The 14180-nt window shown below is 50.9% G+C and overlaps 1 protein-coding gene across 6 annotated transcripts in view; it reads right to left on the bottom strand.

Moving 5' to 3' along the window:
• LOC144147444 (uncharacterized) overlaps positions 1-14180 on the bottom strand; it is an 88209-nt gene that overhangs the window by 37381 nt on the left and 36648 nt on the right. For 5 of the 6 annotated variants that reach the window (XM_077679564.1, XM_077679565.1, XM_077679560.1 and 2 more), the window contains exons 12-17: positions 12281-12788; positions 12013-12214; positions 10149-10251; positions 8474-8562; positions 6691-8407; positions 6320-6509 (exon numbers count right to left, since the gene is read on the bottom strand). In XM_077679564.1, the coding sequence (XP_077535690.1) occupies positions 6320-6509; positions 6691-8407; positions 8474-8562; positions 10149-10251; positions 12013-12214; positions 12281-12788 (2809 nt within the window). The remainder of the gene's footprint in view (positions 1-6319; positions 6510-6690; positions 8408-8473; positions 8563-10148; positions 10252-12012; positions 12215-12280; positions 12789-14180) is intronic. The other variant, XM_077679563.1, reaches the window with a different exon arrangement.

Here is a 14180-nt window from a genome sequence, read left to right on the forward strand (position 1 = left end):
ACATAGTGCAGTGCCATAAATGCAGATGATTCAATGCCCTGCCCTTTCCAATGACAACAGTTTTAATATTTCTTTTGTAAATAATAATTGCAAAAAAATTAATCACAATTTTTCCCAGGCATCGAACAAAATAAAAAAAAAAGTGTCCACCAGTGGTAGAAAAAAAATTGATTTGTTCAGTACAAGTTGTCAGATATCCTAGAAAATGCTACGACGAGAGGTGAAGCCCAACCTCTATTCTCGAGAAGAAATCTGGTGCTTTGACATCATTAAGGGGGGAGGCTACCCTTGAAGGCTAAGTTTTTTGTTTCTTGAGATATCTGAATGAAATTTCCAGGGTATTGTTAGAGCATCAACATTAGAAAAAGGTTCATCGAGCTGCGGAGGTTAGTTCTCAAGTTATGAGGGTATACCACGGTGGTTTATCTGAATGAAATTTTCAGGGTATTGTTAGAGCATCAACATTAGAAAAAGTGCAAAGTTTCATCGAGCTACGGAGGTTAGTTCTCAAGTTATGAGGGTATACTACGGTGGTTTGTATGGGCTTCTTATCCCAGTCCTGGAGAATCAGCCAAGCGTGCTGCGACTATGAAATTCATCATGGTTATTCCTGAATGTGTACCTCAGGGCAAGACAGAGCCCTTTTTCTAAATTTTTCCCCAGAAAAATTTTAGCACAGCACTAAAATTAGTGTTGCTGATCAAACATGCAAACATGATTTTGTTTTGATTTTTTTAAAAATCAAGAGACAAAAAATTTCAGAAAACGGGCTTGTCTTGCCCTCGGAAATTTATTAAGGAACAGAATAAAAAAAAACGGGATGCAAATCTGACAAGCACTTCTTGAGATATCACTGGGATAAGCAGTCACAAAAGGGAAAAGTTCATTTTGAGAAAACTGCCTTCAAAGTTTGTGTACACATCTTCACTTCTAGAAGGACCCCGTAGCATAGCTAGAGGGGTCTTGGCGTAATGCCTTCCTCTTCTGTTGCTTTTCCATCTTCTCCTGCTTTCGTTTGCTGGCCTTGTTCATGCACAGGGCGTCTTTTTCAGCAGCTTGCTGGAGGGCTAGATGGCCTGGTGTCATGAGCCCCACAGACGTGGATATTTCTCGAGTAGCCCTGTAGCAGCCCGCATTGTACCCCAGCATGGCTTCATGCAGTGCTGTCTCGACAGCAATCAATGAAACATGCTGCTCCATGGTCATCCGGGACCAAAGGACTATTTGCCTTTGCGGTAAGCGAAACTTCCCACCTTCACCTGTAACGATGGCAGGCACAGGGTAGGGCTCCGTGGCTTGGAACTTCCTCTGGGTTGCCGGCATAGCACCAAGCTCGTTTTGAACAGCAGCACGTTGTCTGTTCGCTGCCTCGACCTCCTCGCGTGTCAGGAAACTCCAAGTGAACTAACTGTACGCGACACGTTCCCGCTTGTCGAGGTTGATGCGAGACCCTAGACGGAGGCCGCAGTCGCCGAGGTCGATGCGCTCAAGACGCCGGACACACTCGCAGCATCGAAGTCTTGCACAGACAGGGCAGGAGATACGTCGTTGGAAGCGCGGACACCCTCGTTAGCGATGTTCTGCACCACCTTCTTGGCCATGTGAACGAGCTTCATGGAACGCTTCCGCGCACCGAACGCATGTGGCGTCCTGAACTTCACTACGCGCATCGTGTTTGATCACGTATTTGATCTGGCAGGCTACTCCGAACTATTGAAGTATGTCAGCGATTGTGAGCACGGCAAAAACCTAAGTAGAATGAGCGGACAAGCGAACGAAAAGGTGGTAAACAGTGAGGTAGAACAACAAGGGAGCGGCGAAAAGCAGACGATGGCGCAGGGAATCTGGTGGATGCGAGCGGTGCAGTGGGCGCAGGCCGCCGGCCGGGAAGACGCGCGCGTCATCACGCGCAGCAGCCAGTAGCATTCACGCGTCAGCTCGCTTGCCCGAGTAGCACGCGCATGGTCCAATCGTAGCTTCGCACACGGGACGCAGGAAACTCGAAAGCACCGCAAGTCCCCCAATCACAAGCGTATCACGCCTCGGCCGCCAGCAGTAATGGCGGAAAAAAAAGCGCAAGAATCCACAAACAAAACAAGATAAAAATGGCGGCTCTACGGAAAGCGGCATGGCGGCTGCATTCGCGCGAAATTTGGGTCCGCTTCGAGTTTGCTCGCTCCTCTGGAGATGCCGCGGCTGGTTATATATTCGTTTTTTGACATTTTTACGATGAATTAAGAGCTGATAATTTCAGAAAAGCTAGTTTAGGACATCTACAACCCAAATACATGGTCTTCCAAAAATCGCTTATTTCACGATTTTTCGGTTTTCAAAGGCCGCGTCCCCCCCTTAAGGGGGGACGTGGCTTTCAAAATCAACTTTTTTATTTCTTCGTGGATTTTGATGAAAATTGGCACAGCAACTGGAAATGCTTCTGTGATAACACCATAAAAATTTCAAATTAATATTTTGAAAACTTTTTTATGTATTAAATTTTCTTTCTGTTCCGCTTGTACCGAGCTTGAGCGGCTTATAAAACACGATAGAAAACTTGTTCGAAGTGCTTTGCATTCCCAAATGAATGGACGAGGTCGTGACAGTTTTAGAATTTTTTTTTTACAACACAATGTTTTTTAGTTTTCATTTTTTTAGAGGTTAATGTGCAACAGGCATGTCAACTGTGAACGATTATTTGAATAAAAAAAATCACAAAAAACAAATCTGGAAAACCAAGAGTGTCCCGACCTGAACAGTTCATCAAGGAATGTAATGCAAGAAACGGAATCAAAATAGACCCAGCGGTCACAAAGAAATCCCTGGTACAAGCGACACAGGTGGCAAAAAAAACTGTTTTGAGAAAACGGCTTCCGAAGTTGCAACATAGGTTTCACATATGAAAAGTCGTCACGGTTGTAGCCTTTCATGCCCTTTTGAACATGGGGCTTCTGGAAGGCCTTGCCTTGAAATTGGAGTGCCTTTTACATCCTTTCTCTTTCCAGAAAACATTTTCTGCTCCTCCGTGAAGAGTACATACCCCCCTTTGCAGACCAAACGGAGGGGGAGATGGGTTTCAATGGGCTTTCAATGCAAAGTAGGTTAGCTGGTTGGCTGTATCGCACTGGACAACCTCCTTTTGCAGTGTTGTCACCATGGCAACAGGTTAAACATTTTTTTTACTTAAATTTGAACATTTTTGGCTTTTTTTATGTTTTATCTTGCCTGGCACAGCAACTTAGTACTCATACGTGCAGGTGTTCATTGCCAAAAGTTTGCATACCACAAGCATGAAAATGAGCTACTTTGCAGCTTGGTAGAGTATTCTGCATAACTCCCAACTTCAATGCAAGAGCATATTTTTTTACTACTTTTGACATTCAAGGCACCCAATATTTCTCGTAGCATAGCGAGTATGCCCTAAGCAATGGTATCAATAATTTCCCTAAAAAAATCTCTGTTAAATGCTGCCACAGTAACGTACATTTTTAACGCGGAGAACATATTTTTATTCCTATATTACTAACTCAAACCTGTTTGCATGAAAATTACAAGTGCACGGGAAACGTTGCGCAAGAAAGGCGATATGGCTCGCGCGCATCGCAGCGCACGCTTACCGCGACATATCGAACTGATTATACCTGATATGGCTGGTCAGGTCGCTTTTAAGATTAAATCTAACGTCGCAGGCATTAATTACAAGTAATGGAGTTCAATCGTAACCGGTTGCCTAGTCATGTGATGCTCCAATGCGCGTCGGCTATGCCGTGCGCGCCGCAGCGTCTGACGTGTCGACCGTTTCTTTCTCAAGGCTAGCGAGCCCACAGTCAAAACACAGCAGTAACTAAGCGTGTAAACATCGCAAATCCGACTAAAAGTTCACTTCACGAACCACTATCGCAAGCGCGCACACCGCGTCACCCTCCGGGGTCTGGCGACGGTAGAGTCACGCGCACCACGAAGCGTTCGATGACCTCTGCCTTTCGAGCCACACAACTTCCCGTAATCTGGCTCGTTATCTCTGGCATTCCCATCGCGATAACGTCCGTGTTGAATACCACAGATTCAACAGAAACTCGGCCGAGCAAAGCGGCAAAAATGAACTCAACCCGCTCGCTACCATGCTCGCTACGCAGCTCAGGCGGCCGCCATCTTGCGTTGCGCCCGCGACATCCAATCAGCAAGGTCGTTGTTCTGCGCCCCGACCGGAGGACGAATAGCGCTTCAGCATCTATTTCCAGCTTAGTTTGTGCGTCGTTTCTTTTCTGCCGTTTGTGCGTTTGTGAATGAACGAAGATAAAAGAGACGAGCGGAACCGGAAAGACGATCGCTCGGCCGATCTAACCATATCAAAATGGCCGCGCCCGGTGGCACCGTTGCGGAGATAGAGCGCTCCGAAAATTGCCGTTTTTTCGCCCTTTTGCGCTGATAGTTTGTCACCGCGCCTGACAAAAGTATTTTTTTATGCCACTTTGCGACGCTTTTCAGCGTAAAAACTTTGCAGGCGCACAGAATAGGAAACATAGAAGCCGAATATGTGGGTTTCAAAAAAAACGATGTTTTGGTCATTTTTCCGAAGTTGAAAGCCGCGTCCCCCCTTAAAGACACCAATTAGCCCCACGTGATGTAAAACACCTTGTCAATGATTATGGCCAGCACAAGTTTCAAGGCAAGCAAGCGATACGGGAAAATCCACTTGGAGTTGAAAACTGAACTGGTGTATGCTTGTTGACGTTCCGATCGTCACTTATCTGTCAAAACTTTCATTTGTGCTTTATTATCATCATCTTGCTCACTATGGTAGCCCTGCTTGCACGCATAAGGTGCGATGCGCTAGAAGCATACCCCGCAAACTTTCACCAAGCAGCTGTTGCGCTATGAAGAGAGTTCAGCACTATGAGCCACCTTGTGGGAATTACGGAGGGCTGACCGCGGGCTGCTGAAAGTGCTCCCTCCATGCGCGCATTACTTTCGGATGGCTGACCACGCGGGGCCTTCGACTGCGAACAGGAGCCGATGGTTTTTTGATTCCGATCCGAATACAAGCCGAGCTCGGATCCGCATTCCGCGAGTTTTTCATCCGAGGTAGGGGTGCGAGTTCCACAGCGTCAGATTCTGATGTTTAAACGGTGGGGTCGTCATCCCCGAAGTGGGCACGGCAAACTCAAAATGTACCTGGAAGAAAGGCCATTCCTCACCCACACTCTTTCCTTTAGACGGGTTACCTTCCAGACGCTATCATAGTCAATTAAATCCCTATGTTCCTTCCCTGATATTTCGGAAACCAAGCCGATACTGGCGGTGCGTCACGGCCAGAAACACCCGACAGTGAAAGGGTTAAGGGTGGCCGATGTGCTGTCATGGATGAACACCACCACCCCAACAGTCACGAGTATTTTGGCCTTTTTTGGCCTTTCCGCCTTGTACAAGCCCCCCTCTTTCCTGGTGGCCAAGCAAGATGCCAACTTTGACATTGCCTTTAAAACCACACAAGGAAAAACTTTGGCGTTAAGGGGGGACACTGGTCTTGAGTACCGAAAATTTGCCAAAAAAAGCAATTTTCTGTATTAATTTTATTTGCAGTCTACAGGTCCCAAAGAATGTACCTGCAAAATATCATAGCTATACCATAAGTATTCACAAAGCTGTCGCCCTTTGAAGTCACCTAAATGAGCATTTTTGCCTATGTTTGCAAACTTCGTGCCCTGTTTTCTCAGAACCAATTTTTTTCCCACATGGTCAGCTGTTGGGTACAATATCTTGGGATGTACTGGTTCGATTTACATCATTTTTGCTGCATTCGTAAAGCTTATGAACTGAACAGTGCAATAAAGCCACAAAAGTACAGAATTTATTTTTGCTGGCACAAGATTTTATGCAGTTAGTTTTACAAAAACATTGTAAATTGATGATCTGACATTTACGAATTTTACAGCGTTTGCAGAAACCATGCTAAAATTACAGCAGTGGTATAGTTGCACTCCCTGGTCCTTCTAGAGCACAAAGGGATAAAAGCTATTTGAGTATTTCATAGGTACATAATGAAAAAATTGCCCGAAATAGAGTGACATAACATGTTGCACAACTCTAAACGCACACCCCATAGACGAAAACTGACTGAATATTTGTGCTCAGGGTGTTGAAATACACTCAATGTGTAAATCTCAAGCACATAGGTTAAAAAATAACAAAAATGTCCTCAAGACCAGTGTCCCCCCTTAAATAGCTAGTTCGCCCCAAAAGATGGGTGGGCGACAATCAGAAGTCGTGCTTACACAACTTTAGGGCAGAATACAGTTGAAGCATTAGAAGATTCAATACAGACCTTTTGTGCTGAAGGAAGAATGCTGCTGGGCTTTTGCACTGGCAGCTTCAACAGGGTCTGGGGAACCTTCAGTTTTTGCAGTCAACTGACACTCCGTCTTAGCAGAGAACATGCGATCAGATTCTCGTTTCTTGATCAGACGTGGTGGAAGCTTGTTTTGCCGACTGTGGACACTGGTTTTGTTTCTTGCCTGCACGAAAACCAAACACCGTGCGCTTTCAAGGGGGAAAGAAACGACCACACGTAGATGCAGCAAGGCAAGTTCAAGTTCAGCACAATGGTTTAATCAGAGTAAGTCATTGGATTGACAGATATATAGCTCATCACAGCCGCACATGCAAGACGACACGCAGGAGGAGCAAGCAACGTACCTCTTTTTTCTTCTTAGGGTCCGCATCGGCCAGCACCTTGTGCCGTTTCTTGGAGGTCACCTCCTGGAAACCTCCATCGTCGCCGTCACAGAGCGAGGGATCGGCAGCGACAGCCGGGTGGTCGTCTATGACCACCACGCTGGCATAGTTGTTCAGGTCGATGCCCTCCAGCGCGTTGGGCTTCTCTTTGGCCTCGAGGCGGCCGTTGTGCTGCGCGTGGTCAGCAGCCTTCTTCAGGTGCTGCTTCCGGGCCCCGACGTCTGTGAGGGCCGCCTGCACCCCACTGGGGTCCTGTAGCTTCAGCTCATCCACCCGGTAGACGAGCGTGGCCGGGGACGGCTCCCCCTTGGCGGCATCCCCTGGGGGCCGCTGCTGCTGACGTGCCCGGCCGCCCCCCGGCCTGGAGCCCCGGCCCATCCTGGCGGGTGGCCCGCCACCCCCAGAGTCCCGGCGCTGCACGGGGGCCCGGCCATTGCGGTCCCCCGGGGCGGCTCCTCCTCCACCTCCGCCTCCGCCTCCTCCTCCCCCTCCCCCTCGACGTGCGTCCCCGCTGGGCCGCCGGCGCTCCTGGCCAGCCCCGGGAGCTTTGGGGCCCCCGGGGGGCTGCTTTTTGGCCGGCAGCTGGCGAGGGCCCTCCTCGGGGCCCCGCCTGTCGGCCACGTCGCTGCTCTCAGACGCCGTTTCCCAGTCCTCGTTGGCCAGGTCAGAGAGGGCATCCTTGCTGGGGCCCCGGCCGCCCCTGCCCTTGTTCCGCTCAGGGCCGTCCTGCCTGCGCGGTTGGTTCTTCTGAAAACGCGGTGGCAGGGGCTCCATGCGGTTGGGGCGCCGCACCACGGGACGACTGTTGGAGCGCGGCTTGCTGCCGGCCGCATCCTTGACCGACTCGTCGTCCTTGCTCCCGTCCTCGGGCTTGCCAAAGGGAGCCTTCAAGGTGGGCGGCCCGTAGCCCCCGGCTGGGTACCGGCCCCTCGAGCTGCGACCCAGCGAGACTGCGCCTCCCCTGCCCCTGCGCGAGGGCTCCCCGCGGGGGGAGAAGGCTTCCTTGCTCTTGGCCTCGTCTCGGCGGGGCCGGCCCCCTTCCTTGGCTGGCCGGCCCTTGCGGTCGGCATCTGGGCCCGCCTCATCAGAGCCCTCGCTCTCCTCCTCCTTGGGCCTCAGGCGGGACTTCTCCTCCTCCACCCCCGAGCTCTCCTCGCTGCCCTCGTCCTTCTTGCGGTCGAAGCGGGGCCCCCGCTCAGTCCGGCTGCGACGGTACTCCCGGCTGCGACCCCTGTAGCCCACACCACCGCCACTGCCGTAGCCACTGCCACCCCGGCCCCCACGACCTCGGCTGGCCTCAAAGCGGCCCCCGCTTCCCCCACGGGTGCGGGAGGCCGATGCCCGCTTCTCCGCATCGTCCTTTTTGGCAGCCTCCTTGCCCTTCTCCTCGTCCATGCGCTCCTCTGCCTTGCCCTCCTCTTTGCCTTCCTCCTTGGCGACCCCTCCGCGGCGAAGAGGCACGAAGTTTTTCTTGCTCGGACCCGCACTGTCCAACTGCTGCTGGGTCACGGGAGGCGGGTGGTGCGTGTGCCAGTCTCGCCGTTTGCCTTCACCAGTGGCAGAGTACGGAGTGTCCGACCAATCGGGCACCTGCGGCTTCTCCTTCGCTCGCTCCGGGGCCAGCCGGTGAGGCTCCATTGGCTGCAAAGGTGGCTCTGGCCGCTGCTCAGCGGGAGGCCTGACGAAAAAGAAACGGGAGTTATCAGTCTCGCCCACACACAGGCTACCAACACGGAGAACTTACATGGCCCTCTCGTCCCTAAGGGAATCTCGACTCGTACGACTGTCCCTGCTATCGGGTCTCGAGGGCTGAGTCTCTCGCTCCCACTTGTCCTGCAACGTAGAAAGATGCTGCTCTAGCCCAAGCACCAATCCTTGCACTGAGGTCCCCCGTGTTGCGTTGCACGTCAAACTCAAATAGGAAGTCAAGAGGACGGAGCCAGAAAAGATTAGTCTTTCTGATGCCCTACTTAAAAAAAATTATAGTAATAACTAATGAACATCAGTGTCAAGCTGGGCTTTCGTTCCTAAAATGTTCCGGCTGGGACAGCTTCAGCGTGACCACACATTTTGGAGGAAAAAAAGAGGGGGGGGGAGCAGGAGAGGAGTTACGCCATAACCACGGGGATAAGAGGCACTTTGAAAAAGCACTTTCCTCCTGCGCTGTTTCGCTGCACGTCCCCGATGCATTGTGGGAAAGCCCATCACTACTGCAGCCTACTACAAATACCTAAACAAACAGCTGATCAAACAGCGAACATGGAGAAAAGAATTCGCGAAAAGTCAGAAGCAGAATAGGAGAACTACAAAGAGGTAGTAGCACTACATGGCCACACGATTCTGACGAAGCTTCTGACAAAGACAAGATGTAAAAAGGCTGCACATGCATGGAACTTAAAAATGAGGGTTAAGTTCGGATGAACAGGTTTTTTTTCCACAGCTCAACTCGCCAATGCATGAGGGCACAAGGCGAGTTTGAAAGGGTTTGGTCGAGTGCAGACAACCCAAAGATAGGTGGGTTCAGAAGCTTGCACTGCTCAGTAGAAAGCACACAGGCAGCAGAACTTGAACAGACCCTTGTGTAATGCCCTTCTGCTCACATTACCGTTCTGGTGACTGATGTAGAGGCTGAGAGTACCATACGGGCCCAGTGGGCGTGGAGGAGATAGGCATGTGCGACTTGGCTCTACATTGAAACTTCGCTGCGGCTTCCTCTTCCTTTGATTCGCAAAATGGAGTTCATATGTTTGCAGCAGGACAGTGGTAAGCCGAACCCATCCGTAAAATCCCTTTTTTTGGATATGAGACACAGCAGCAAGGCCACCGCTTCTGAAGTCAACTGACATGCTTCCCCTGAAGGAATGCTAAAGGATGAAGAACGTCAGCACGGGAATGTCAAAAGGAACATGCAGAGAGAGAAGGAAAGATCAGGTTTACAGCGATCCCATTTACAGTACTGGAAAGGTCGAGCTAAACAATCCTTGGAGATAATAATGAAAACGATGTCAAACACCTTATGACCAAGAAATTCTTGAATAAAAGTGAAGAGCCTCCATATGAAACAGCCACTCTGTATAAAAGCTGAACATAGAAACAAGACTCTCGGCTGAAGAATCTATCCTTGACTCTGAACCAAATGGCTTAATTAACTGTACGCAAAAAGATATTCATTTAGCTGTGCCACAACTTGGTCAAATATGGCTTGGGGCCCCTTTCCCAGGCTTCCAGCACCTTGAAATGCCTGATAGACATGCCTGAACAGAAGCGGTTACAGTGGAAATTGGTTACAATATGGTAAAACACCAAAAAAAAAGGGTCACTTCCTTTAGCACACACTAATGTCTTTATAGCCCTAGACTAGAAAGACAAAATGAACCTAGATAAAATCGAGGTTCACAGCGTTGAATTTGTCTTCTTACCCTTGCCACTCGCTGGTCATACTCTCGAGTGTTGGACCATGATCCAATGACATCCCTATTTTCACGCTTTTCCCGTTGTTGCTTATCTTCGAATTCCCTTTCCCTGCAAGTAGAGAAAAATAAGCAACACTAGTTTTAAAAACCAAAAAGTCGCCAAAGATTTTATTTACAATCAGAGTTATTGATTCTAAATAAGTACCAGTAAAAACATAAGAGGCAGAGTGAAACCTCCATGCAACAGATTTCCATGTAACAAAATACATGAGTTCTATTACCTTCGAGCGTATTAAAATACACTTTTTCTACCTTCAAGTGCATGCACGCCATGTATTTTTAAACTTAAATGTGATGTTTACCAAAATTTTAATGTAATGAAGTTTCATAGACAATTTGGCATGAACTTTTGGTTCTCAAAGTGGATTTATGGAAGCACAATCGGTAACGGTGAAATGGGCCACCCAATGTCGTAGGTAATGGAATAAACAAGTGCTTTGCTTACAAGCTACATGCCTACAAGCTGCCGCCCTCTGGGAGGTCAGCGAGTCCGACTGGCGTGGCGTTAAAAACGGCCACTAGACAAACAAACCCCGCCACTGCAGCTTAAGCCATTAGCTCCATACTGCGTGGCACATTTTGGAACACAGTTGATGCCAATTGCTGCACTTTTCTTTCTTTCACCCTCCGTGGGCTCATCTGAAACGTCTGAGTAGACAATTTTGTCCTGGTGGTGGTTCTCTTGGCGTTGCCTCGAAGCAGCAGGTTTCGGCATAAAACGATGCTTGTGTGTCAAGAGCGGGGCACTAAGCATGGGGCCTGACAGTTTGTGTCAACAGGGAGGGACTTCAAGCACCCATGTCTTCCCGCCTAGATTTGATGACTGCTTTCACTATCAAGGCAGTTCTCAACCAGATCATCAGTTCTGCGCGTGCACATTTGCTTGCGCCAAGAGTTCCACCTAGCAAAAGCTAATGAGCGTCTGCCACTGACCTTGTCATGTAGGTGGCATCTACGGCGGAGTCTCTGCGCCTGCTGCATGCATGTCACCTTTTTCACTTTCTACATGGGTCACACTGCCCATTAGCTGCACTGTCACACAATTACCAACTTGGTTATCTAGAGGCTTTACATGGCCCATCGCCAGGATGCGCTGCATGTACTGAAAGCCATGGGCTCCGTTATTCGTATTTCTCTCTACAGTCAAATCCCGCTACAACGAAATTGACGGGACGTGCAAAAAATTTCGTTGAAGCAAAAATTTGTTCATGTGCCCCAAAATCCCGAACACAGGCGTTTTTGCTTTTCGCTCCACCAGAAAAGCGGCCACCGCGGCCGAGAACCGAACCCGCATCCTTGGACTCTGCAGCCCAACACCATAGCCACTGAGCCAAGTGGCTAAAATGGTCAATTTTCTGGAGCAGGTGCCTCAGTTCAGTCCTTGTGCAGCAGGTGCCCCAGTTCTACTTGGATAGATGACCCTATCTGCATTTTTCAATTTTGTATGCACCTTTTGCAAGGATACGTAACATGTGACAATCGTTGCACTGCTATTCCAATAATCACTGGCAATACCTAGCACGGTTTCAGCTGTTTTTTTAACACTCCTGCCCCTTATGGGCATATTTCATTTTATAAAAAGGTATGCATTGGAGTAATTATAGTGTAATGATATAAAACTAGAAGACTTGCCTTTGGAGCACAGCGATATCACAGCGGCATGGGGGCTAGCATTTTTTTCACAATCAATTCGAAAAGAACTGCTGTCACACAAGACTGGGCCCACACCATGGTGTGGCAGTGGAAACAGGCAAGAGCACCTGCCCTGGGGGTCGCTCGGCAGAGTGAGGGCATACAAAGCAGCACTCACTTCCTAAACGTGTCGCCACGCGAGCGACCGTCGAAGGGTGGTGGTGGTGGTGGTGGCTCCTCCTTGTCAGGCCTTTTGGGCGGGAACTCGAGCCGCTGGTCGTAGCCGCCCGCTGGCGTAGCTGTCCGGCCAAAGTCCGCCGCCACCTGGCCACCATAGTACACTGGCCCCACAGATGGCCGCCAGCTGTCGTACGGGCCACCTGGACACACGGGAGCCCCCGCTCGCACCCAGCCACAGGGGCTCCTCCTCCTCCCAGCCTGCTCACCTGGCGGCCCGTGTGGCGGTGCCATGGGCGCCAGCGCCTGTGGCGGAGGCCGGTCGGGGGGCGGCGGCGCAGGGCGGCCCGACCCTGGGGGCCAGCACTCCAGGGGCCGGGCCTCCCGCGGAGCCTCGTAAGGGGGGCGCTCCTCCACCACCCCCGGGTACGCCGCCGCAGGGGCCGGGGAGGCAGTGGGAGGGGCAGCCGCGGGGCCCCCCTCTCCCTCGGGGGGCCGCTGCCCTCCCAGGGCCTTCAGGGGGCCCATGCCCAGCTGGCCCAAGTAGGGGCCCCCCGCACCCATGGCCACCCAGCGGGGGTCGTAGCCCACACCCCCCATGCTGCCCAGGCTCGACGGGGTCCCCTGGGGTGGTGGGGGCGCCAAGCCACTGCCACCGCCGCCCGGCTGCTGCTGCTGCTGCTGTTGCTGCTGCTGGCGTAGCTGCTGCTGCCGCTGCATCTCCGCCTTTTTGAGAAACCTTGGAGGCATGTTCTTGAAGGGCCGTTGGTAATTCTGCTGAAAAGGAGAAAAAAAGGTAGGGGGCATGGGCACACTTTCGCCAAACACCAAAAAAATTTTACTGTTCAGCTTATGAACACTTCTACTTTCGGACACAGCACCAGTACCTCAACATCGCTGGCAGCTTGCGTAAGTAGGGCACACATGTGGTAGGTGGGCCGGTGCTACACTGAAGACAAGGAAGCGTAAGAAGGCAAGCAATATCTGTGTAGTGTGGTTTCTCTTTTTTCTGTCCCCGATGTACTGTGAATGCGAAAACACCTGGGTGAAGTCATCGTCTGCTCGGATGAGGGACTGCACTTCTCTACATCACACACAGCCCAACCTCCAGAGGGACATTCCTTCATGAAGAATTCCTTCACCTGCTTAGAATCCAGCTGGTTGAAAAACAGTATGATGAGACTAGCCGGGTTCTCAGCCTCCAGGGATACATAGAAATTACGTGCAACCCATTGCGGAATGTTGTGGGGTTATTGGAAGCGACCTAGCCGGCTCTCCGGCGTAGGCCACTGCACAAGCTCTTGATGCGTTAAGCACGGGGGGCTGCCGTATCCACAGCACCCCAGTGAGGTTCGCCAATGCGAGAACACCAGTGTTCACCACGTCTCGTGTCTCTCATGGTTGGGCTGCACAGCAGGTTGGTGGGACCAGGAGTAGCTTGAGCCGTTGCCAATGAACGGTGGGGTGGTCTCCAGAACGGCCGTGCCCACTGCGGTACAGCAGGCCATCCTTGCTACCCTTGGCGGCGGTGACAGGCAACTGGAGTGGTTCCCCGGTGGTATCCGTTTGCAGGGGGCCTCGCTCTCGCCATCCGGTGAAAATGAGCGCATCTCCAGTGACTGACAACTTTATCAGCGATCTCACTGAATCAAGTGACGAAGCTTAGTGCCCGACGGTCGACTTCAGTATGTAAGCTTCGAAATATTCAGAGTTATTTTGGCCTGGTGCGCAGTTCGACGAAGGCACACTGAGCAGGTGGACATCCTGCTACTCACTTGGAGCAATACGAGCTGCCGTAGAGCGTGTGCCAACCGCAATACAAGCCGCTTATGGGCACACGTCGCTGGTATAAGTCGCCTGAGAGTCTTCCTTATAAAGACTGGCAATTACACGTGCACGTCAAGCGGTGAGCACGCAAGACGTGGAAAAACCAATCGCGCTCTCTTGAATTTTCCTCATTATGCACCCCTGGCATCGCCTAAATGAAGTCATTGCGGTCATGGCTGTCCTATTGGCTGTCGCTGGTCAACTTCCCGGCTTATTTCTCGCATTTCTTGTGACAATCTGCTGTAGTCGGCGCTATGTACCAACCTCTTCTATGCCTGAACCTGCATGCACAGTTTTGGCTTTTCTTTTGTATTTTGAGTGTGCGCGAAGTTGGAGCGACGA

Source organism: Haemaphysalis longicornis, unplaced genomic scaffold (genome assembly GCF_048455015.1).
Source record: "Haemaphysalis longicornis isolate Haplotype H1 unplaced genomic scaffold, Haemaphysalis longicornis Haplotype H1 scaffold_1, whole genome shotgun sequence".
Taxonomy (NCBI): domain Eukaryota; kingdom Metazoa; phylum Arthropoda; class Arachnida; order Ixodida; family Ixodidae; genus Haemaphysalis; species Haemaphysalis longicornis.